The sequence below is a fragment of the Dromiciops gliroides genome, chromosome 4 (genome assembly GCF_019393635.1).
Source record: "Dromiciops gliroides isolate mDroGli1 chromosome 4, mDroGli1.pri, whole genome shotgun sequence".
NCBI classification, from domain to species: Eukaryota; Metazoa; Chordata; class Mammalia; order Microbiotheria; family Microbiotheriidae; genus Dromiciops; species Dromiciops gliroides.
This window is the reverse complement of record NC_057864.1, coordinates 79,659,689-79,683,462: the sequence shown is the minus strand read 5'-3', so window position 1 is coordinate 79,683,462 and position 23,774 is coordinate 79,659,689. Positions and strand designations below refer to the sequence as shown.

At 35.9% G+C, this 23,774-nt stretch overlaps 1 protein-coding gene across 1 annotated transcript in view; it reads right to left on the bottom strand.

The window, feature by feature from the left end:
• HMCN1 (hemicentin 1) overlaps nt 1–23,774 on the bottom strand; it is a 517,054-nt gene that overhangs the window by 205,248 nt on the left and 288,032 nt on the right. Inside the window, 11 exon segments of the mRNA XM_044003022.1 lie at nt 1,714–1,883; nt 2,936–3,044; nt 3,480–3,761; nt 4,294–4,572; nt 9,265–9,419; nt 14,077–14,203; nt 16,061–16,208; nt 16,334–16,464; nt 17,190–17,384; nt 21,743–21,838; nt 23,416–23,688. Of these exon segments, the coding sequence (XP_043858957.1) occupies nt 1,714–1,883; nt 2,936–3,044; nt 3,480–3,761; nt 4,294–4,572; nt 9,265–9,419; nt 14,077–14,203; nt 16,061–16,208; nt 16,334–16,464; nt 17,190–17,384; nt 21,743–21,838; nt 23,416–23,688 (1,965 nt within the window).

Here is a 23,774-nt window from a genome sequence, read left to right as displayed (position 1 = left end):
TTGTTTTACATATATCTGTACAGTTTTTGCAGCTGTTTATGGTCAGTGATATTTTCAGTCATTTGTGTTAACATAGATTTATGTTTTTTAGTCTCCTGAAATTAGCTCCAATCTTTCTGAATTCATGATGTTGGTTAATATTTCCTTGTTACCCTTTTATATTGTGCTAAACACCGTACCTTAACACTTGTCACTTTCCTCAAGCATACCTATAGAAACTTGAAATCGAAAGTATCAGAGCTCATATTCTAGGCATTAAGTGTTATGTGGACATTCAGGGATACGTCAGTGGTAACTGAAATTATTAACAAAGGCCTCATGGAGGAGTTGGTCACATAGACAGGTATTGAAGGACTTGTCTGATTTAGAGAGTCACAAAGGAGGGATAGCATATCCCAGATTGATGGCTTGGGGTAAAATAATGAGTAAAGGCACAAAAGCAGGAATGAGTATTGTGGGATCAGAGAGAAAAAGGAATAGCTCAGAAAAAGTAGATGATTTTGAATTAGGCCATATTATGAAGAATTTGGATTTTATTTTGTGGACATTAGGGGATCATCATCTGTTCATTGGCAGTAGACATTTGCATAGCTTTTTAAATCTTCCCGATGGGGTACGTTCCAATTTCATCTGAACCTCACAAAAAGTACCATGAAGGAGATACTTAAGATATTATGATTCCCACTTAATACATTTTTTAAATGGATAGAACACTGGAATTGGAGTAAGAAAAACCTAGTTCTGAATCCTGCCTCAGATAGTTACAAGTTGTGTGATCCTGAGCAAGTCACTCTTTTAGTAATTTGTTGTTGTTCAGTTGCGTCTGACTCTACATGACACCATGGACTTTGTCCATGGGGTTTTCTTAGCAAAGCTACTGGGGTGGTTTGCCATTTCCTTCTCTAGTGTGTCCTCATTTTACAGATGAGGAACTGAGGCAAATGAGGGTTAAATGACTTGCCACATTGATAATAAGTGTCAGAGGCTGGATTTGAACTCAGATCTTCATGACTCAAGGCCTAGTGCTCTATTCACTGCACCACCTAGCTACATTTCTTTCAGTAACAGCTAGTAATAATAACTAGCATTTACATGGTGCTTTAAGGTTTGCAAAGGGCTTTACAATTATTTTCTTATTTTATCCTCACATCAACCCTGAGAGGTCATTGCTATTATTTTCTTCATTTTAGAGATGAGACAATGGAAGCAGAGATAAAGTGACTTGTGTTGAGATGAGTATTTCATAGTTCCTATGACCTACCACTCTGTTTTTTTTACTGGGGAACAGGATCCGGCATATTTGATTTGAAAACTATTGTTCAAACCATGAAGGAAGATGGACAAGACAAGTGCAACACTCTTGGATTTAACAGTACCTAACAAATTTATCAAAAGCCACAATGAATGCCTAAACACTCAGACAAAACAGGTGATCTGATTTCAGATCTAGTACTCCAACCACTATGTCAACCAGCTGCCTAATTATTATTGTTAATAAATAGCATCCATTTCACAGGGTTGTCATAAGGATCAACAACTTAATGGGGGCAAAGGGTTTTGCAAATCTTCAAGTACCATATCTGATAACTACTTCTGGATAAGACAAATAAAATGAATTAATGAGGCTATTGTCCCAGAAGAACTTCTAAATTCCTTTATGACTCTAAATCTGTAATTCTATGATTCTGTGATCTGATCTTTGCTCCAACATACCATGAACCGTTACATCAAATTCTTTTTCATGAGTTCCAGCTGTGTTTGTTGCCACACACTGATAACGACCTGTGTCAGATACTTGGGCCTGTGTAATAACAAGTTTGCGTCCATTTAATAAAATCTTGAATCCATCTTCTTCTTCAATTGGCTGACCATCTTTCAACCACCTGAAACAAAAAAACATCAATATGGAGTTCTAGCAAGTTGTTTAAAATAAAGGGATACTTAGAAAATACTCCTTTTTAACAAACTAGTATTTCAGTCTAGTACTTCAATATATTGAATCATAAGTAAGATTCCAAGAAAAATAGGGACTCTGCAGAGCTAAATAAGTTCTTTCTATGGTTCATTGACTGGCTCATGGTTATAGTGCCTTGCTGACTATATTATAACATCTTAGCTACAACAAATAACTGAATAAAACAAAGATTCTCCCTATTCGCTATCAGTAAGCCATACTGTGTAATGAAAAAAAAAACCAATGCATAGCTATATGTTATTTGTTAAGCACTGTTCACTAATTAATTCACTGTGGAAATAAAACTGTAAGTGGTTGAAGGAAGAGAGGACAGTATATTGCATTTATAGCTTTTGCTCTTTCATTCCTTTTGCATCACATAAAACAGCAGTTGCTCTTCATCTCCTTTTGTTCTCCCCCACTTCAGATACTCAAAATTCCTCACTAGTAAAATTTCACTTGTACTCTTTAGCTATTGTCTGAAACAAAAGAATAGGTCCTCAGAAAAGAGCCAGAAGCCCAGAAAAGAGAGGAAAGGGCAAAGGTATTTGCACAGCAACTATTTCTTTTCCTCCTGTTTTTTTTTTCAATAAGTTTCTTTTTGCTTAATAATTTACTACACATTTCAGAGCAATAAAAGAGACTGTGTATTGAGACTTTCATTTCTAGTCCCTGCTGATTAAGGATGTGATTTCTATCAATATATTCTCCTGCCAGATATATTCTTTAAAATGAAATTTCACTACATATAACAAATTTGGATACTCTATAGAATTGTCAGTGGGAATCTGATCTGTTTCCAATATCTTTAACAAAAATGGTCCTTTTATTATGGAAATAAAGAAGAAAATTTTATGTAGCTAATTTCAAAAGGTTTTTGTTTTAAATATTTATAAATAATGTAAAATCTTTGCTAATTAGGTCCAACACCATTGCAACAAAGAAATTGGATATGTTTAGCAGACATACCAAAACCCTTACATGATAGTTGGTGGGGGTGATCCTGTCACTTGACAGTCTAGCTCCAACAGGTTATTAACAACTACGATGAAGTCAGATGTTTCATCTCCACCTTCCACAGCTGGTGGTACTATAAGGCAATATGAGAATGTACAATACCAGAAAATATGTGTAATCATAACAAATGACAGTAAAATAGTAGAGAAGAGAGATTATGAACGTCAGAGTAACTTAAAACATGGGAGGAGGTTTTAGGCAAATAAAACCTTTCTCTATTAAAATTGGCATAGGCTGTTTTTCTTTTTAATAATTCACAGTATCACATGTGGTTTTCCCAATTTCCCTGTCACATGAACTAACACTTACTTCATGATGAACCCACCAAAGTAAGAACAGACTCCATGGATACTTTTATTGGTTAATTTGATGTGGGGTCAATGACAACCAATACAAAAACATATTACATATATGCAAACACTGAAAAGACAACAAAAATTAGCAAATCGTGGCAAAAGACTTTCCTATGAATTTAAGAAATAAGTGGATAGCTTATTGATTTCCATACCTAAGACATCAACATGGTATTTGATTTCCTTTTCTCCTGCAACACTGTTAGCCACACAAACATATTGCCCATGGTCAGCTTCTAGGATGTTCATGATTTCAAGCTTCTTCCCACCAGCTACTATATGGATGTTGTCACTTGCTTTCACAGGTGCACCATCTTTTAGCCAGGTAAGGACAGGAGGAGGGTTGCCAGCTGCTTTACACTCCAGTGTCAGAGAATTGCCAATAATCACTTGTTTATTCAGAGGTGTTTCTGAGTTGCCTTCAATAACTGGTGGAACTAAGGGGAAAAATGTACTTTTAAGGCTATTTTAATGCAATCACAAAACATCCCTTGGAGACATGAGAAGCTATTTTTTCCTTATCCTTTTTTTTTTGTCCCACCAAAATATTTATAATTTCCTTTTCTCCCTAAGGTGCTGAGAAGAGTATGTCATGGTTCATATGACCTACTGCTGCTTTTTACTGGGGAACGGGATCTGGCACATTTGACTTGAAAACTATTGTTCAAACAATGAAGGAAGATGGACAAGATATGTGCACCACTCTTGGGCTTGCCAACCCAAAAGATTTATCAAAAGCCTAAATACTCAGACAGAACAGTTGTCAGAATGAGTAGAAGACCCAACTTCTCTGGCTCATGGAGATTCACTTTTAGGAGATTGATTTTGTTTTCTATTCCGTTCCATAAAAAGAGACCTTTGAAACGAATGAGGTACACTACTAGAGGTGCTTTTAATGGAAGACTCCTGTTTTCTTCACACCCTTGTGAACAATAGAAAAGGCAAGAATAGCAAAACTTTTTTCTTTACCATACACATCCACTTCATATGTTTTTTCAGCTGTTCCTGCAATGTTTGTCACATGACATGTGTATTTTCCAGAATCAGACACTTGAGCATGAGGTATCTGAAGAAAATGCCCCTTATCAATGTAAAGGGCTTGTGGATTGGATATGATCAGCCGTCCATCTTTATGCCAAGTTATAACAGGCACTGGAAGTCCACGTGCTTCACACTCTAGCTTAATTATGCTGCTGATCAGTGCAGATACTTCAGTGGTCACATTACTTCCTTTGATACTAGGTGGAACTGAAAGGAAAAAAAAATTAGAACAGAACCATAAATTTGTAAAATCTCAGTAACCTTGTAATCTTGGGTGTCATATTTTAATTCTTTAAGAGACCAATGATTTCTTCAATATAGATACTTCTTCATTCAATTGACTTAGATCGCAATAACTCCATGCTAAAGTGGATGGGTTCTGTGAGTCTAAGTGAAAAACCACAAAAATTCATCATTGGAAGCCAACCTTTTGGTCAGAATATCTCTGAATGAGCCAAGTTGGTATCTTGAAAGTTTATCATTGGCCTTTCCCAGCATGGTAGAACTTCTCAGCTTTTGTCCTTTGTGCCATGACTAAGCATCAGCGTAGTACTAAATTGGAAGCTTGATTGTTACAAATGTTACCCAGTTGGTCTAAACATGTATTAATTTGCCTGTCAGACACTCTGCTGATCACTAGAGATACAAAGAAAAGCAAGAGTCCCTGCTCTGAAGGAGGGTGTGGTCTAGACAATATGCAAACAACTATGTATAAACAAGCCATATGGAACAACTTGGAAACAGTCAACAAATGATTTTCTAAAAATAAACACAAATACAAGGAAAATAGGAAATCAGAGTTTTACAGATTGTTATAGCAGGGGAGAACCTTAGTGATCATCTAGACTGGAGGTTCTAGACCATTTTGTGCCACAGCTCCCTTTGCCAGGCTGGTGAAGCCTTTGGACTCTCCCCCCATCAAAATTTTAAATGCAAAATATAATATATAGGATTACAAAGGAAACCAATTATTTTGAAATGTAATTATCAAAAAAAATTATAAAGCAATTTCACAGACCCACTGTTGAGAATTTAAACCAATCCTCTCATTTCAGATGATGCAGATGAGATCGAGGTGGGCAGCATGACTTTCTGAAGCTCACAGATAAAGTTAGTAATACACATTCTCTTCAGATCTTACAAACTCCTACCTAATTCAGGTCCCCTTCCACTATACCATAACTGCTTCTATTTACAATGCAATTAGCTTTTTGGTCAGAATTATACTAATCGTCATAATTATCTACCTGGGCTGTTAAGAATAGAATTTCAGGGATTTATTTAGTTGTACAGTTCTATAGTCATGTTCTATATAAGAATAACTCTTACTAAAATACATAACACAAGCAAAAGAAATCTGGAATTAAGTCAAGTGGAAAAAGAGGAAATGTCTGAGTTAAAAAGTTGATACAACTCCTTGATCTTTCCCCAAGGAATGGTAGGATTTGAAAGCTTTCATAACCATCTACTGGTGATGACTGGGACCTTTTAGTCTCTGCCTGTCACTAAATTTTTTTGGAACCACGAACACTTCATATGCTCAGTTTTGCTCATCTCATTGGTGACATGTGTAATTTCTAGCATTCGATGTCAACATGCCTCATTTTCCTCACCAGGTTCCTGAGGACCTACTGGTAGAAAAATAACTCTTGTGGCTTGATGCCCACAACAGTCTTAATGCTGCCATCCCTGTGTTATACCATAATTGGCACAGTTTAAAAGAAAGCAAATGACCCACAATATGTTAATATTTCTAAATACTATAGAAATCATTCTTAGAATTGATCCAAAATGACAAATAGCCATGGACACAACATTAGGATCAGTACAAAAATGGTTAGGATCAAGGACTGAAACCTATATATGTTTACTTTGAAACTTTTTGTGTGTTTTCAAGAAGTATAAAATTAAAGTCAAACTTTTGATCATATTTGTCTAAAACAAATAGGCAGCCTAGTTAATCAAAGTACAGAACTAGAGAAATCAATAAACTAATAGGTTCAATCCATCATAGACCATTTAGCTTTTCTCTCTTTGTTCCATAGCAAGAGTCTACACACTTAACTTCTGCTATTGTTTTAAAAATTTCTAAAAGTTGTGTACAAGGGTAACCAATCATGAAAATGTGAATGGCAGGATGTATAATGGTCACTGCTTAAATTCATTTGCAAATTCAATATTTCACTTTGGTTATTTTATACGTGCCTTCAAGTCAACAATTTGTGAATGTTGACATTCTCTTGGTTACTGGGAGTTAGATATTTAATGACTAATCCCACTGACTATATGCAGTTCCTAGAATACAGGTGCATTTAGCCACCTGTTATATCCACATATCAGTGATTATGAGAGGAAGAATAACCATCTGCTGGAGTAAATGACTATACAATGCCCTCAGTGATAAATGCAAGTAAATATTCCTGATAAGGAAACCAAAGGATGAAGTCTAACTGTTTCCCTTGGCATACAACTCTGTAACAAAAACATTTTCTAACACAAGGGGGAGAAAAGTAAGTTTCAAATTAGCACTCAGTGGTGCAGGTGTGCACACTGGGAAGGAAATAGTATTATTTCCTGAATTGTGATATTCAAACTTCACATTTTTATGATGTCTTTGAACCCAATAATTTCAGTCTGTTTTATTCATTACATGTATTTCTATTCCCAAAGAGCCTGAAGGATACCCTCCTCTCCCTCTCCCTCCCCCTCCCCTCTCTCTCCCTTTCCCTTCCCCCCCCTTCTCTGTATGTGTGTGTGTGTGTGTTTGAGAATGAAAGAGAGAAACAGAGTCGGGGAGGAGAAGAGAGGAAGTAAAAGAGGAAGAAAGACACAGATAGATACAAAAACAGAGAGTGAGAAAGAAGCTGGGAGACAATGGTTGATATTCCATGGAAACCTAACTTTTTTATACCACCAAAAGGCATTAATCACTGACAAGAACCTGGCAACTATGCAACAGGCTAGAGAAGATAATTCAACAGCTTAGCAAGATATTACACTATCTTTTCAGTTTCTGGACTCTGGTAGGAGGCCAATGGTAGCAGAAATGGTTTTGTTTAACTTGGCCACTGATGTGCCTAATCTTTTTCTAATGTTATGCTCTTTTGTACAGGATACATCTTTTCATGGTTGATTTCTTCTTCCATCCTGGCTCTTTTTATAGAAGTACATGCAAAATCATTGTGCATGAAACCACAAAGCTTTCATTCCACTAAGTGATGAGCACCATATTTACGAACATCATGAGAAATTCATATCTACATATTACTATTTAAAGTGAACACAGAATCTAGTTGGAGGGAAACAAAAGTTAATTGAGGATGTTAAATGTGATTCTCTTTGTATTGTAACTTGTAATGATGATAATTATTAAATTGATATTATTTTCAACATATAATAATCTAGTTATTCCTCACTGCCTTCTGTTCCAATCTTTGCATTTTTATCATAGTGGTGGCTTTCTTTATAGATCCCTTAAAAGTTCTGGTTTTGGATAAGGGTGAGTGTCCTTGATCTTAGAATCTGACCACAGAATAAATGTAGTTTTACACCTTTTTTTCTCCTTTGCCTCACAATTTTTTAATGTATTGCATGTGGAAAGAAAAAGATATATTCCTTAGTATAGGTTCTTTGGGTAAAATGACACTGGAACAATTTTATCTTCTCTTCCTACCCCTACATGACCAATGTACACATAATCCATTATATACTTTTGTCCCTTGGGGTATGAGGGAAAAGATAAGAGAGGGAATGAAAAAAAAGGGTAATAAGAAAGGATAGGATGGCTACTCTGTATTAATTTTTATCAGCTCAGAAGAAAGGAAATGCGTAAAATCAACTATGAGAATTTATCACACTTTGACTATGCCAAAAGTGAAGCCCAGGCTAGAAATGAAGCCTCCTAAATCAGCACCTTTCACAGTATATTATTTCCATTTCCATAAAGTTCACTCTGAAGTTATTCAATTTTCCTCAAGTCTTGTCCTCTACAGAAGTTTACCTAAAATGTATAGAATAAAGCTCAGTGATATGAGAACTAAAAGTAATCTTCTTTGGGATTCTATTCCCATTTCCTATCAAATATCCTTGAACTTACTGCTTAATGTCTTTGTGCCCTCCTAGTCACTATCTGCAAAAGGGAAATAACAATGTTTGGCAACTACTGCAGATGTCAGATGGATTCATGTGCTAAGAACTTTAAAGGTTTGTGATGGACAAGGCCAAAATATATGAGGTATTTTAAGAAGACTGCAAAGTGGCCAGGTTCAGAAACAACTGGAAATATATTTAAAATGCATAATGGTATGACATCTATATCTATATACATGAATATAAATATCATTAATTCCCATGCCTATCCACATTAAATCCTTTACAAATGGGTATATACAGCTCATATATGTATCTAACAATAACTCATTCATAGAACATATTAAGGTACACAAACCATTATCACTTTTATAGTTAAGGAAACTGAGGTTCATGGAAATCTGGCGATGTATCTAGGGTAATACCATGCAAGTGCCAAGATTCAAAACCAAGTCTTTTCATTCAAAACCCAGTGCTATTGCTCATAGCTACAATATCCACAGGGATATCTTTGGCACATCAAGTGATATTATTTGAAAATCTCCACGTTGTTTCAATAATCTCCCAAACTGTCTGATTAGGAGCTATGGTGCCACGAATAAGCTTGAGTAATGATAAAAATGTTTCAGTAAAATTGTATGAAACTTTTTTCAATAAAATACCAATTTAGACTCATCATTCTTTTCTAAAATAATATAATTTCATTTTTGAGACTAGAATAGCTAATATTGCATCAAACCATACCTTTCTATCAACAAGGAATGTTTAATTTTTCCATAATAAAAGGTAGAAGCCATTTTCATAACTCACCATAGACAGTCAATTTGATATCCTTGTTTTGTTTGCCAGCTGCATTGGACACACTGCACTGATATCGCCCTTTGTCACTTCGACGGACGTTCTTTAGATATAGAACTTGTCCGCTGTCTAGAAGTTCAATATTTGGATCTCCCAAAAATAAGGGCCTGGGGAAAAAGTAGTTTTCATGTCATTTCACGATTGTGTTTTCACTTCTCCACATATGCATTTCCCCACTCTTTAGCCCAATATAATAATAGCTAACATTTATATGGTGCATATAGTTTTGAAAAGCCCTTTATACATCAGATCTCACAGGAGCCTCACAACAATTCTTTGAGATAGGTGATGTTATGATCCTCATTTACAGAGGAGGAAAGTGAGGCAAAGAGGTGTTAAGTGATTTGCCCAAGAACACATACTTAATAAGTAGCTGAGGCAGGATTTGAACCCATATCTTTCTTACTCCAAGTCTAGGACTCTATAGACTACATTAATTAGTTGCCATATCCTATTTTGATATGGAAATATCCTAATTTCTTGAAGACTACACCAGGAGTATACAAACTTTGCCATATTATTTCAGTGTTAAAAGAATTTGTGTTTGACTCTGGCAGTGAATTGTCAAGTGTGGCCAGATTCAAAATGCTGGTCATTGAATGATAATTTTTTGCCTGGGGTACTGCATGAAATCTTCTATCAAGGTCTGAAACAAAGGATTTGTGACCTATATTGACCATCCCCTCTTCCTGACTTTCCTGTTACTACTGAGGGCATTACTGTCATATCCGACTCCTCACTCTCACCTCACATGTTCAATCAGTTGCCAAGTCCTGTTGTTCCTACTTCTACAGCTTTTCTGTGTGCCCTTTGCTCCCCTCAGACATTGCCACTACCCTGGCGTAGGCCCTTATCACCACCAACCTGGATTACTGGAACAGCCTGCTGGGTGGTCTCCTTGACTTATGTAACTCCCCAGTGCGATTCATCCTCTGTTCATCTTTCAAGATAATCATGCTAAAGATCAAGGCTGCCCATGTCAACTCCCAATAAGACTTGGGAATTAATTGGACAATAGAGGGTGAGAAAGAGAGTCAAGGTTCAAAGCCTATGTTGTAAGTCTCAGAACCTGGGAGAGATACTGATGCCCTCAACAATAATAAGGAAGTTAGAGGATCAAGGTGAATACTTGTCACAAATACTTAATTTCTGACATTAGTAAATTTCATAAATAGATCAAATGAGGGGGGTTTTTGGGGAACAGTGCCTAGCAAAAAACACTGATTTGGGGGGCAGATAGGTGACGCAGTGGATAAAGCACCAACCCTGGATTCAGGAGGACCTGAGTTCAAATCCAGCCTCAGACACTTGACACTTACTAGGTGTGTGACCCTGGGCAAGTCACTTAACCTTCATTGCCCTGCAAAAAAAAAAATAAAAAAGACTGATTTCCTTCCTTCCTATTCAATAAACTCCAGTGTCTTTCCATTACTTCCAAGATGCAATATAAAATCCTTTGTTCCATGTTAAAGCCCTTTGTCACCTCACCTCTTCCTCCCTTTCCAGTCTTCTTGTGCCTTACTTCTCTCTCTATGCTTTTTATGAGTCAGTGATACTGGATGCCTCCTTGTTCTTTCTCAGACAGGGCACTCTGTGTCACAACTCTGCCTTCTCAAGTGACTGTCGCTCATGCTTGGAATGCTTTCTCTCACCTCCTCCTTCTAGCTTCCCTGACTTACTTCTACTCTCAACTATAATCCATCTTCCACAGGAAGCCCTTACTAGCCCCCTTTAATGACAGCACCTTTCCTCTTTGGATAATCTTTAATTTGTCTTCTTTTTATCTTGCTTGTACATAGCTGTTTGTGCATTGTCTCCCTCATTAGACTGACCTCCTCGGGGGGAAGGACTATTATTGCTTGTCTTTGTATTTCCAGCTTTTTGCACAGTATCTTACACGTATTAGGAGCCTGATAAACATTTGTTGACTTGATTGCTTTGGCAAACCCTTCCATCAGTTTACTAAAGTATTTTAAAATGTAGGATTCTTACATATGTTTACTAATGTGTATTGGGAAATTATTGCTTAAGTGTAGTTTCTGGAGTTGAAACTATCTTATAGCAAAAGTTGTTAAACAATATCAAACCTCTTAGGGGCAGCTAGGTGGTTCAGCAGATAGAGTCTGGACCTTGGAGTCAGGTAGATTCATCTTCCTGAGTTCAAACCGGGCCTCAGACAAGCTATGTGACCCTGAGCAAGTCATATAACACTGTTTGCCTCAAACAGTGTTTGTCTCAGTTCTTGAAGAAGGAAATGGCAAATCACTTTAGCATCTTGCCAAGAAAACCCCAATGGGGTCACGAAGAATCAGACATGACTGAAAAATGACTCCATGAAGAATCAGACATGGCTGAACAAAAAAATTAAACCTCATATAATTTAGGCATTTTATAGTCACATTTTGCTTTCCTTTATTGTTTTAGATTTTCTCCTCCAAAATGTGTCTCGGCATCCCACATCATGTCCAAAAGACCTGAAAAGTGAATAATGTTCTGATAGCTAGAGACCATGCAGTCTTCATTTTACATGGTAAATTAAATGCCTTGTATAAAACACATACTTACCATATAAAAATCATCATTACAATGAACAGAGTAATTTTAAAAACTTAAGCTGTACACAAGCAAAAAAGAGCAGAGGATTGGAGGATTTTTAGTGTGTTAGGGCCTGGATTTAGATCCTAGCTAATCCACTACTTACTCTATGCCCTGGATAAGTCCCTTAACCTCTCTAGCAATCAGTTTCTTCATCTCTAAAAAAATGAAAAGATCAGGGTTAGGGACAGGATTGTAGCTTTAAGTTATTTTTCTTCCCTAAATCCTATGATCCGAAGAATAATATCATAATATATTATTAACATATTGTTGAAATTTCTCAGGAAAAACATTCTTTTAAAAAAACTTTATGGAAATCCTCTGTGAACTTTACAAAGCCATTTTCTGTTGATCACAACTTGATGTTTCTTAATACCTGGCAACAGTTTTTACTGTAAAATTTAATACACTCTGTTATGTAGTTTCAAATTATTCTCAGATAATCAATTTAGTAAAATTGTGAATGGCAAATTAAGATGACATACAGATAGCTGAACAAATGGAAATCCCTTTCTTCATCCCAACATAAGTCTTTACTTGCTCTGGTGGGCTATTTTTAGGGGGGAAGGGGAGAGTCAGATGTGGCCATTGTGACTAGATCTATTATAAGAAATTCCCTCTACTAAAGTATATCAATACCTGCTCTGCAGCTTAAGTTGGCTATCGTGTCAGATGATGAGTTTGAAGCAAGGGTTCCCTGACTTCAAGGTCAGCTCTCTACAACACCAGGATGCCTTACTTAGCCATATGATGTATTATTCGGTTTTCTATTAGTGAGAGACTAGTAAAGAATCTTGGGATAGAAAATAAGGTGATTTTCCTTTGCAATAATGTTTTTAATAATACTGTCTGTTCGAATGGTATATTTTCTTAGAATTCAGGAGAATGGGATATGTTCTAGCTGAATAAACCACTTGTCCCTGTATCCTTTAAAAATTCTTTTGTCTGTAACAGAAAAGCAAAAGATGATGGTGTGTATGCAAGAAGATACAGAAAATTTGAAGTTGTCTCACTTCTTCCATGTCTTTAATGTTGTGGATGTCTGGGAATCATATCTTAACAATTATAGAACTTTCAAAAAGGGGTAATATAAAAAATTTGGAATGACTTTATACTTTAGCTTACTGAATGATTTGGTCAAAGGTCCTTGATGGCAGGGACTGTTCTGTTTTTATTTTTGTATCTCTATCACTTAGTATATACCTTGGCACATGATAAACCCTTTAGAAAATCTTGATCAATTAACAATAGAGAAAGTAAGGCCTATATGACTTTAGCTTTAATTTACTGGGACTCTACTGATATGGATTAGTGCAACCATTTGAGTCTTGTGGACAGCTATACCTCATCTTTAGTTCTGAAGTGACCACCCATAGGTTCTGCATGTGTCAGAAGATAGCACTATTTTTCTCCTACACGAAAAAAAACTTGAGTGCTCATTCTCATGTCATGGTCAAATTGTGCAGGAGGGGCTTGTGTGAGACAATGTGACATGCTGATGTGTGAGAAAAATATTTGTCGTTTCAGTCATATGTTAAATCTTTCAAGACTTATCCTTAGTTTCTAACTCAGTATAAAGCTTTGACTACAATTAATAATTCTCTTGAATTGACTTGAGCTTTTCTGAGCTCAGATTCAGAAAGGTCAAAGTGATGGGATTGTTCATTCCTAAAAATCAACAGGCAACATTTATAACGTACTATGGAAATATTAAGCATGAAAGGTACCACATATATTTAAGAGTACTTTCAAAAGCATTTGTCTAATCATACCACATGTGCTAAGGCAACAAACAAAGGGAAAAGGTTTATTAATGTTTCTTTACATTATGCCCCTTTGTAGGGGTAGCTAGGTGACACAGTAGATATGGAGCTGGGCCTGGAGTCAGGAAGACCTGAGTTCAAATCTGGACTCAGACATGTATTAGCTATGTGACCCTGGGCAAGTCACTTAACCCCTGCCTGCCTCAGTTTCTTTATCTGTAAAATAAGGATGATAATAACAGCACCTAGTTTTAAGGGTTGTAAGGATCCAATGAGACAATATTTATAAAGCTCTTAGCACAGTGCCTGGCACATAGTAAGAGCTATGTAAATGTTAGTTATTTTGATTATTCATATAATTTTAATCTATCAGTAGATGCCTTGCTGCAGAAAAAGAAGTACTTACTTGCCATCTTTGAACCACTGAATAGCAGGAAAGGGAGTGCCTTTGACCTGGCATTCAAGGCTGGTGTCATGGTTGAGAATAACCGAGACTTCACTTGGAAAATTGGCACCTATTATGGTGGGTGGAACTTGAACAAAGAGATTTTAACATAAGAATCTATGAATTAACACGTGGGAAAAATAAATATTCCTTCATCAGTTCAACAAGTTTTTGCAGTTCAAATTGCAAGAAAATAATTCTCTTTCACAACACAGTAGGAGAGCCAAGATTGAGAAGGAGAAACTGAAAACATCTCACAAAAGAGCTGCTGGGATGATTTATATTTCCTGAGCTAACACCTTTTCTCTGAAATCAGATTTTGTTTTGAGAAGCATTCAGACACATGTATAACAAAGGGATAGGAGGATTGTTTATGAAGAGATGAATCTCATGTAAAATTACTTCTTCCTAGCATAATCTCTAGAAATTTAAGAAACCTTGTTATATGAACTACTACAGTCCTTTAACTTCAAATGGTATATATTGAGCCACGGTGTTATTCTCAGTTTATCATTACAAATCCTGTTAAAAGCCTCTAATTGCTGAATCTTGAGGAAATATGAGATATATACAAAACACTGTATATCAAAAAAAATACTAGAGCTGAAATTACTGAGTTTATTATACTGTTTCCTATCTTTTCTCGTTGTTCCTTACCTCCCCTTATACCCATGCCCCTTCCCAAAATAATGTCAATGATTGTTGTTTTCCTCTTATTTGAATTCCTCTTTGGTTATACAGTCCTTTCTTGCTCACATAAAAACCAATCCCAATGCCTCCTTTAGTGTGGAGGTGACACTGAATTCTCAAAAGCTTTGCCAATGGCTCTAGAAGGTTCTTCTAAGCCAACAAAAAATTTGAATAAGAGCCTAGGGATGAACTTTTTGTTTGTTGTACAAGAACTAGTCTAAACATGGAGAGGAATATCATCAATAGGTTGGTAATCAGGAATTATTTATAATTCTAATAATAATTATAAGTCAAGAATTAATTATTATACTTTATGTGCTATGATGGATAATATAACTACCCACCAAACATATAAAATAAAAATAAAAAACCTTCACATTTATACAGCCCTTTAAGGTCACAAAGTATTGTATTTAGATGATGTCAATGAAGTCTTACAATGATCTGTCAATGTAAGTATTATAGGTATTAATGTCTTAATATTATGGATAAGGAAATTGAGGTACAGAAAGGTTATGTGACTTAAATGTGGTCATATAGATAGTAATGATAGAAGTAGAATTGGAAACCAAGTCTTCCTGACACTAAGTCCAGCAGTGTATCAAGTTTCTGATGCTCCATAGTACCATGCCCCCTCTTCCATTTATCAAGTGATAAAAACGTCTAAGCATGTTAAATATTTTTAGATGTTTACAAACATTAACTGTTGGTACTCAATGGCAGCTCAAGAGGAGGACTTGGCCATTTCTAGGTCAAACAGAATGAGAATTTGGGCTGCTTTTCTTAATCTAACAAAATTTATTAAAGCTTTTATAGTCCCCATTACAGCATGCAAGCATAAAAGAACATGTCACCAGATTCTAGGGTTGGGAAAAAGAAACAGTCATTGCACATGTTTACATATTATTACATGTTCACTCTAGGACAAAAAGATGCAGATTTTTTCCAGTTAATTTCCTGCACACCTAGGTGGGCATGGTTTTTGCATGTCTGAAGGTAGGCAATGATGGATAATTTCTAAGAACTTATTAAAATTATTTCAATAGTTCATATAGAATGACACCAACCTCAAGATGCCACTGTGTAAACAATTAGAATAGCTTTAACTTTCCATTCCAATTTATTCCCAAATCCTGAAGAAAAAATAATTATATTTAAAGGCATTTTATCTTCTCCATCATCCACCCATTCTAATGTAGTCAGTTTATATTTGGTATACATGTAAGACCGAGATATTAAAACGTGTTGTGCTTACTTATCACAGCAATGTTGAAGTCCTTCTCAGAACTACCAGCAACATTAATTGCTCTGCAGGAATAGTGCCCGGCATCCTCTGCAGAAGCTTTGAAGAGTTGTAGCATCCTCCCATTATTTGTTATCTGCACGGTGCTGCTTTCAGTTACCTTCAGGGCCCACAAAAGATGGGTATCATTGGTATACGTCAGAGACACACAGAAGTAAAAATCAAATTAGAAACTTCGCTGGAACATAAGAATGGACATTTGTTTACTTTTTGTGATGGTCCTACCTGGATGTCATCTTTGTACCACATGATGATAGGAGAAGGATTGCCTGAGACTTCACAAAAGAGATTTGTGGGCTGGTTTAGCACCACAGATACATTTGTCACTTGTCTGTTATCTCTGATTTCAGGAGGAACTACAAAAAGAGAAGCTTCATTTTAACAATTTTTTTGACAGTGAATTGTTATGGAGAAAAGTTCATTTCTAAAATGTGCATATTTTCTTTTCTCCTAAATACTGACTTGTCTAATAAGAAATCTAAGGTATATGCTAAGAAATTTCCCAGCACTGAAGGGCTCAACATATGATCAAAGAATTAATGATATATTAGAATTCTTTAAAATGTATTTAATTTGTATATTTTTTCTTAGTTTTTATATTACATTTGTTTTACTATCGATCCATTTTGACATCTCTTTAATTTTCACTTCCTTTCATCATTATTTAATTATTTAATCATTTTTTAAGGAGATGAGCATTAATAAGTTCAATGTAAAAAATAAATTGGCGGGGCAGCTAGGTGGCACAGTGAATAGAGCACCGGCCCTGGATTCAGAAGGACCTGAGTTCAAATCTGGCCTCAGACACTTGAGGCAAGTCACTTAACCCCCATTGCCCCATGCAAAAATAAATAAATAAATAAAATGATTCAGTGTTCACTGAATCATTTTATTTAAGGAAAGTGATATTCATAAGTTTAGACTGAAGATTCAACTGGCAAATCCCTGGACCACTGCTTGGTAAAGGATTTTGAATGCTGTAAGATCAGACATCAGAATGTTATACTAAATAAAATTTTAAAATATTTAATGAAGACCACAATTTAAGTCATGGAATTTTTGTATTTTCTGCCAGTTTTACCATGAACTTTGAGATTATATTTTCTTTCTGTAGTTCCAGCTTCATTGGTTGCCACACAGATGTATTCCCCATTATCATATGGTGTAACTGAAGCAATAACCAACAGTGCCCCATCATCCAAAATGGAGAGTCCTGGTTCTCTGCCTGTGAGCTCTCTGCCATTACGTAGCCATTTGATTGTTGGTTTGGGGGTACCTAAGAAGAAAAAGAAGGAATATTAGGCTTTTTGCAAAGAATATAAAATAGTTGTTAAGAAAACAACTGTTGGGGCAGCTAGGTGGCAGAGTGGTAGAGCACCAACCCTGGAGTCAGGAGTACCTGAGTTCAAATCCGGCCTCAGACACTTAGCACTTACTAGCTGTGTGACTCTGGGCAAGTCACTTAACCCCAATTGCCTCACTAAAAAAACAAAAACAAAACCAAAAAAACCCTGTTAATTGTGCCAAGAAGAAAGATAATTATTTTCCTGACTACAAACTGAGTAAATCGACATCAGAATATTGCCAGAACATTTGTGGTTTAGTGATTTGAGGGCCTTATGTTATTAAAAATTCTAATTCCAGGAGTGTCTTTTGAGACACGTAGCCTTCGTTTAAAGTTTTAGATAATTATTTTTATGGATATCATCAGATGTCATTAGGTAAAAACGTTTCTTTGTTATTGAGGATTAATTAATAATATTTCAAAGAAACATATATAAAGGTAGGTAAATAGTACTATGTGTCAAAAAGAGCATATATATTATGTATATAGACTTAGATTTATATATACACACAATTCCTTTATTTAAAAAGTCTGAGAAAGAAAGAATGGTGTATAATAATGGAAAGAGACATAAATTTTATCGCTGTATCGGTGTATCACATGTCTAGCCAGATGGAAGATAGGAATTATGATTTACCAATGCAAAATATAAAATTGGTACTAAAAATATCACAGTTACAGTTGATTTGAACTATCTAGACATAGATGATAATTATAATTCTATTAAAAAGAAAGTATCTTCATGGCATGTTAGCAATAATTTCATCTCTCAGGGGATAAAGGAAGCAATGTGGGGAACTGCCACTGTGAATTGAATTCTGATTAGCAAGAAAGTGCTGACTGGCAAAGTCTAAGTCCTTGGAAACTTTATAAAATTCATAATGAGGGGCATCTAGGTAGTACAGTAGTTAGAGTGGCAGATCTTGGACTCATCTTCATGACTTCAATTCTGTCTTCAGACACTTATTAGCTGTGTGACCCTGGGCAAGTCACTTAACCCCGTTTGCCATTTCCTCATCTGTAAAATGAGCTGGAGAAGGAAATGGCAAACCACAGCATATCTCTGCCAGGAAGACCCTAAATGGGATCAATAAGAATCAGACACGATTGAAAAATGACTGAAAAAAAAAAGGGGGCAGCTAGGTGGCGCAGTGGATAGAGCACCAGCCCTGGAGTCAGGAGGACCTGAGTCCAAATCTGGCCTCAGACACTTAACAATTACTAGCTGTGTGACCCTGAGCAAGTCACTTAACCCCCAATTGCCTCACAAAAAAAAAAAAAAAGGGAAAAATGACTGAAAAAAAATTCATAATAGCCAAGGAAGGTCAACTCTGGGTATTGTTAAATATCCATTTCGATCTAAAGAAGTCATTTCAAGGGATAGAAAACTTCTTTTTGTAGAAAAGATAGCTATAATCTCTTTTATATTATCAAATAGCCAGCTACATCCAAATGAAATTATTTTAAACTGTATTAATCTTCACCATGGATTCAAATAAATCACCTTCCCAGGTACAATAACTAGATAATAATTCAATTATAAAGGGAATGGGAGTTTTGGTTGACTTCAAACTTAAAATAAGACAACAATATGACATGGATGCTAAATTAATAATGTGATCTTGGCTACATTAAGACAAGCTAAATATTGAGAAATAGGAAGGTAATAATACTACTCGATTTTATTCTACTTGGAATACTTCTGGAGTATTCTGTCTTCATTTCTGAGAGTCATATTTTTGTAATGACGTTGATAGACTAGAGAGTATTCAGGCCATTGGGATGGTCAAGGGCCTTGAGATCATGTTTTGTGGGTAGGAGTGTCATCTGTTTTACGCAGAATATACTAGTTCCCTTTTTCTTTTTGGCGGGGCAATGGGGGTTAAGTGACTTGCCCAGGGTCACACAGGTAGTAAGTGTCAAGTGTCTTAGGCTGGATTTGAACTCAGGTCCTTCTGAATCCAGGGCCGGTGCTTTATCCACTGCGCCACCTGGCCGCCCCCCTTTTAAGGGATTGGGTAGGCTGTTCTCAGGATAATCACTGGTTTGGCTCCCTTGATGCATGAGGAATATCTAGACTACAGGGACTTGGTGCTAGAGATTGTTTCGTCAAGGAGAGGCTTGGAGATTTCTTAGTACCCTATAGTAATCCCCTTTGGACCCAGTGTGATGAATACAGAAATGGAGTGAAGGAATCATTTAATCTGAATTAGTATCCTTCTCAACCTTAGGAATTTCATATGATGGGAACCTTATGATCACAATATAAGTATATCATTTTCTCACTTGTCATTACTTGTCTTTTCTATTATATTTAATGCTCTATATCTTATTATTGCTAATTCTCTACCATGCATTACTAGACTTGCATGAATAAAGATCACCTCAGAATACAAGACAGGTATCAGTCAAAGAAAATAGTTATGTTACCCTGGAAGAGAGAAGACTTAAGGGGAATCTTCAAGTATTATAAAGTTAGTCATCTAAAAGGAGGATTTGATTTGCCCTGTTTGGTTATTTATGATACAACTAGAAACAAAGATCAGAAGTTACAAAGAAGCAGGCATAGGCTTGAAATGAGTAACATCTTTCTAATAATTAGAATGATTCTAAAGTGAAACGGAGTTCCTTAGGAAAAGGAATCTATTACTTTGAGGTATTCAAACAAAAGTTGTTTGACTACTTGTTGGTAATGTGATAGAGGAAGTATTTTTTCTGTACATGTTGAATGAGATGACCTCCAAAGTCTCTTCCAACTTTGAAATGATGTGACTAGCACAGTGATGTGGCAGAGGAAAGAGTCTGCCTTAAAGTCTGAAAGATCTGTGTTTGAGTCCGCTCTCTGATACACACTGGCTGGCTATGTGACCCTGAGACAGTGAAAACCTTTTTAGTGCCCCAGGCAACTGTTCAAGACTGCAAGTCACAGGGAAGTTATTGACTTGCGTTGGTAGTTTTCCTGAAGTTCTCTGTACCACTGAAATACAAACCTAGACTTTGTCCCTATAATTAATAGGAGGCTCTAGAATTTAGGAGATAATGATCCCAATGTATTTAGCACTAGTCAAGTCATACTTGAAGTACAGTGTTTAGTTCAGAATGCCATATTTTAGGAGGATCATTAATAAATTGGACATATCCAATTGGGAAGTGACCAGGACAGTGAAGGAAATGGATGCCATTTTATAAGAAGAATGACTGAAGGAATCAAACCTAAAAGTCTGATGAAGGAGGAGGGATGAAAGGGGCATAATAACTATCTTCTAATACCTAAAGAGTTTTCATACTTGAGGTTAGATTTTATGAGCTTAAATCCAGAGGGAAGAACAAAGAACAATGTGTAAAAGAAGTTACATATTAATTATGAAGCAATCTCTTTAAAAGAGCTCAAATAGGGGCAGCTAGGTGGCACAGTAGATAAAACACCAGCCTTGGATTCAGGAAGACCCGAGTTCAAATCTGCCCTCAGACACTTGACACTTACTAGCTGTGTGACCCTGGGCAAGTCATTTAACCCTCATTGCCCTGTAAAAAAGGGCTCAAACAGAGGCTTCGTCACTATCTCTTAAAGATGTTTTTATACATGGCATGGGAGATTTGACTGACTTTTTAAGGTCCATTCAAAATCTAACTTTCTATGACTTTTTATTGTTCTATGCTATTATTCTTTTTTTTGTGAGGCAATTGGGGTTAAGTGACTTGCCCAGGGTCACACAGCTAGTGAATGCCAATTGTCTGAGGCCGGATTTGAACTCAGGTGCTCCTACATCCAGGGCTGGTGCTCTATCCACTGCGCCACCTAGCTGCCCATATTATTCTTATGAATAGTAACCTGTTCTTTCTTTTTTTTTTTTTAGTGAGGCAATGGGGGTTAAGTGACTTGCCCAGGGTCACACAGCTAGTAAGTGTCAAGTGTCTGAGGCCGGATTTGAACTCAGGTACTCCTGACTCCAGGGCCGGTGCTCTATCCACTGTGCCACCTAGCTGCCCTGTAACCTGTTCTTTTTTGTACCTAAATTTTGACGGAAAACTAACATGTTAGCAAAATCAACATGTATCTGCCATGTATGTGGCCTACCAGCCACAAGATGAAAGAAATATAGTTAGAATTTTACTTCCTTCACTGTTCCAATCAATGCTTCCCTAAATATTAGAACTACTAAATATACATGTTTATTTTAGTTTAAAAGAACCAAAGAATGTTTTTTCAAATGTTATATGGCAAAAATTGAAACTATATTATTCAAATTAGCTACTAATGATAAATTATTAGTCATATTATTTCACACCTTTAACTGGACATGGAAATGCAATGCGTTGGTTGGCCACTCTTTCTTGGAAGGGAGTGTTATAAGGAGGATCCAGATCTTCTATTGCTGGGGGTTCTATAAAAAAAGAATATATTAATACCACAGATTTTTATCAAGTTCCCACCACTGAGAAGCATTTGATAGGTGGTATAGGGGGGTACAAACAGCAAACAACCCATTAAATAGAGCACTTGAATTGGTGTCAGGAAGATCATAGTTCAAATCTTTTCTCAAATACTTATTAGCTGTGTGAACCTGGGCAAATAGTTTAATCTCTGCCTGCCTCAGTTTCTTCATTTATAAAATGCAGGTAATAAAAGCACTAAATCCCATTATTCATGTGAGGAAATGAGATAATATTTGTAAAGTACCATGCAAACCTTAAAATCACTATACAAATGCTATTATTATACCTTTACATGAGAGAAAGTTTATATTTTTATACATTGTTTTATAAAGCATTTTATGTGAATTACTTCATTTGATCCTCAAAACAACTTTTTGAAATATGAACTAACAAGTATTATTTCCCCAATATAACAGATGAAGAAAATAAGGCTGAAAGATTCAGTAGCTTGCCTATTTTCATCTAGTTGGTAAATGTCAGGCACCTGTTTTCTGACTGGAACTCCATCCTGCTTCCTACTATACATTATGCTACCTCTCAATAAACTATAACATAAAAAGATGAGAAATTCTGATCAGATAACTTTCAATAATAATAAACAAAAGGTAGATATGTTCCATTCCTTATGTTCTATAATTTGATATCTGAGGATCATAATAAATATAAGTATATTATGCATATATTTTATATTTATTATATATCAGTATAGTGCATATTATATCTACATATGTAAATATGAAGCTCAGAGTTAGAAAAGGTCACTGTTCCTAGGGGGTATGTGAGGATTTTACAAAAGAGAGGGATCTAATACATGCAGTGTATATAGATAGATATGGATATAGGTATAGATAAATACATATATACACATGCACAACAAAATAATATAGAAATAAACATATCCTCAAACTAAAAACACAGAAATCTGAGGTAAACTGGGGAAACTTTCACTTCTTAAAATGCCCTTCTTATCTACTTTGTCTTTCCAAATCTATTAATTCTTCAAGATCTAGATCAAATCAGTCTTTAGTGTTTTCTGGTCCCCATTTTTACAATATACACACATCCCTAAATAATTATATATATAACAGCCATTCTTCAACAACCCAAAACAAATTCAACATCAAGCATGGGTAACAGCAGATCTATATTTCTTGGGAATATGATTTGTACAAAGCATGTCTAATTGTAGTTGGATAAAATAGTACTTCTACTAACAATACATAATTTCTCACAAACATAATTTATTTGGTATTGTTGATTAGATGTGTTATTCATGGTGAATAACACATCTCATTTCAAAGATGAAATATACAAAATATATTTTTGGATTAAAAAATGTCAGATTCACAATCTAATGTTTTTGTCTCTTCCAGTTACATATGGAAGAGACTCCTTTCAGTTCTGCCGTTGGAACTGCAAAAAAAAAAATTACATTCATGGGAAAATCACAAATATTTTTAATAAATGAGTTAAATATGTTTGAGTTGTCTTCTCCTCTCCCACATTTCTCTATGTAAAGAATTACCTTGAACTTGCACTGTTATCTCTGCCTCATCACTGCCAGCTATATTATTAGCAACACATTTATATACACCAGAATCTGAAAGTTGAACTTGGTCAATGCTCAGCGTTCCATCTGGACTGCTGGTATACTGCACTCCATCAATCACCATGGTATTTCCATCTTTAAACCAGGTAAGCGCAGGGTGAGGTAATCCTTGGGCATTGCAGGGGATGTCCACTCTCTGACCAACTTGTACCTTCAGAAGTCTCAGGCCACGTTGTATCCTTGGAGGAACTAGAAACAACCAAATATATTTGAAAATTTCAAGCAGAGGAATATTGTGTAACTTGCTCGATGTCTATCAGTCAGTGGCATGAAAA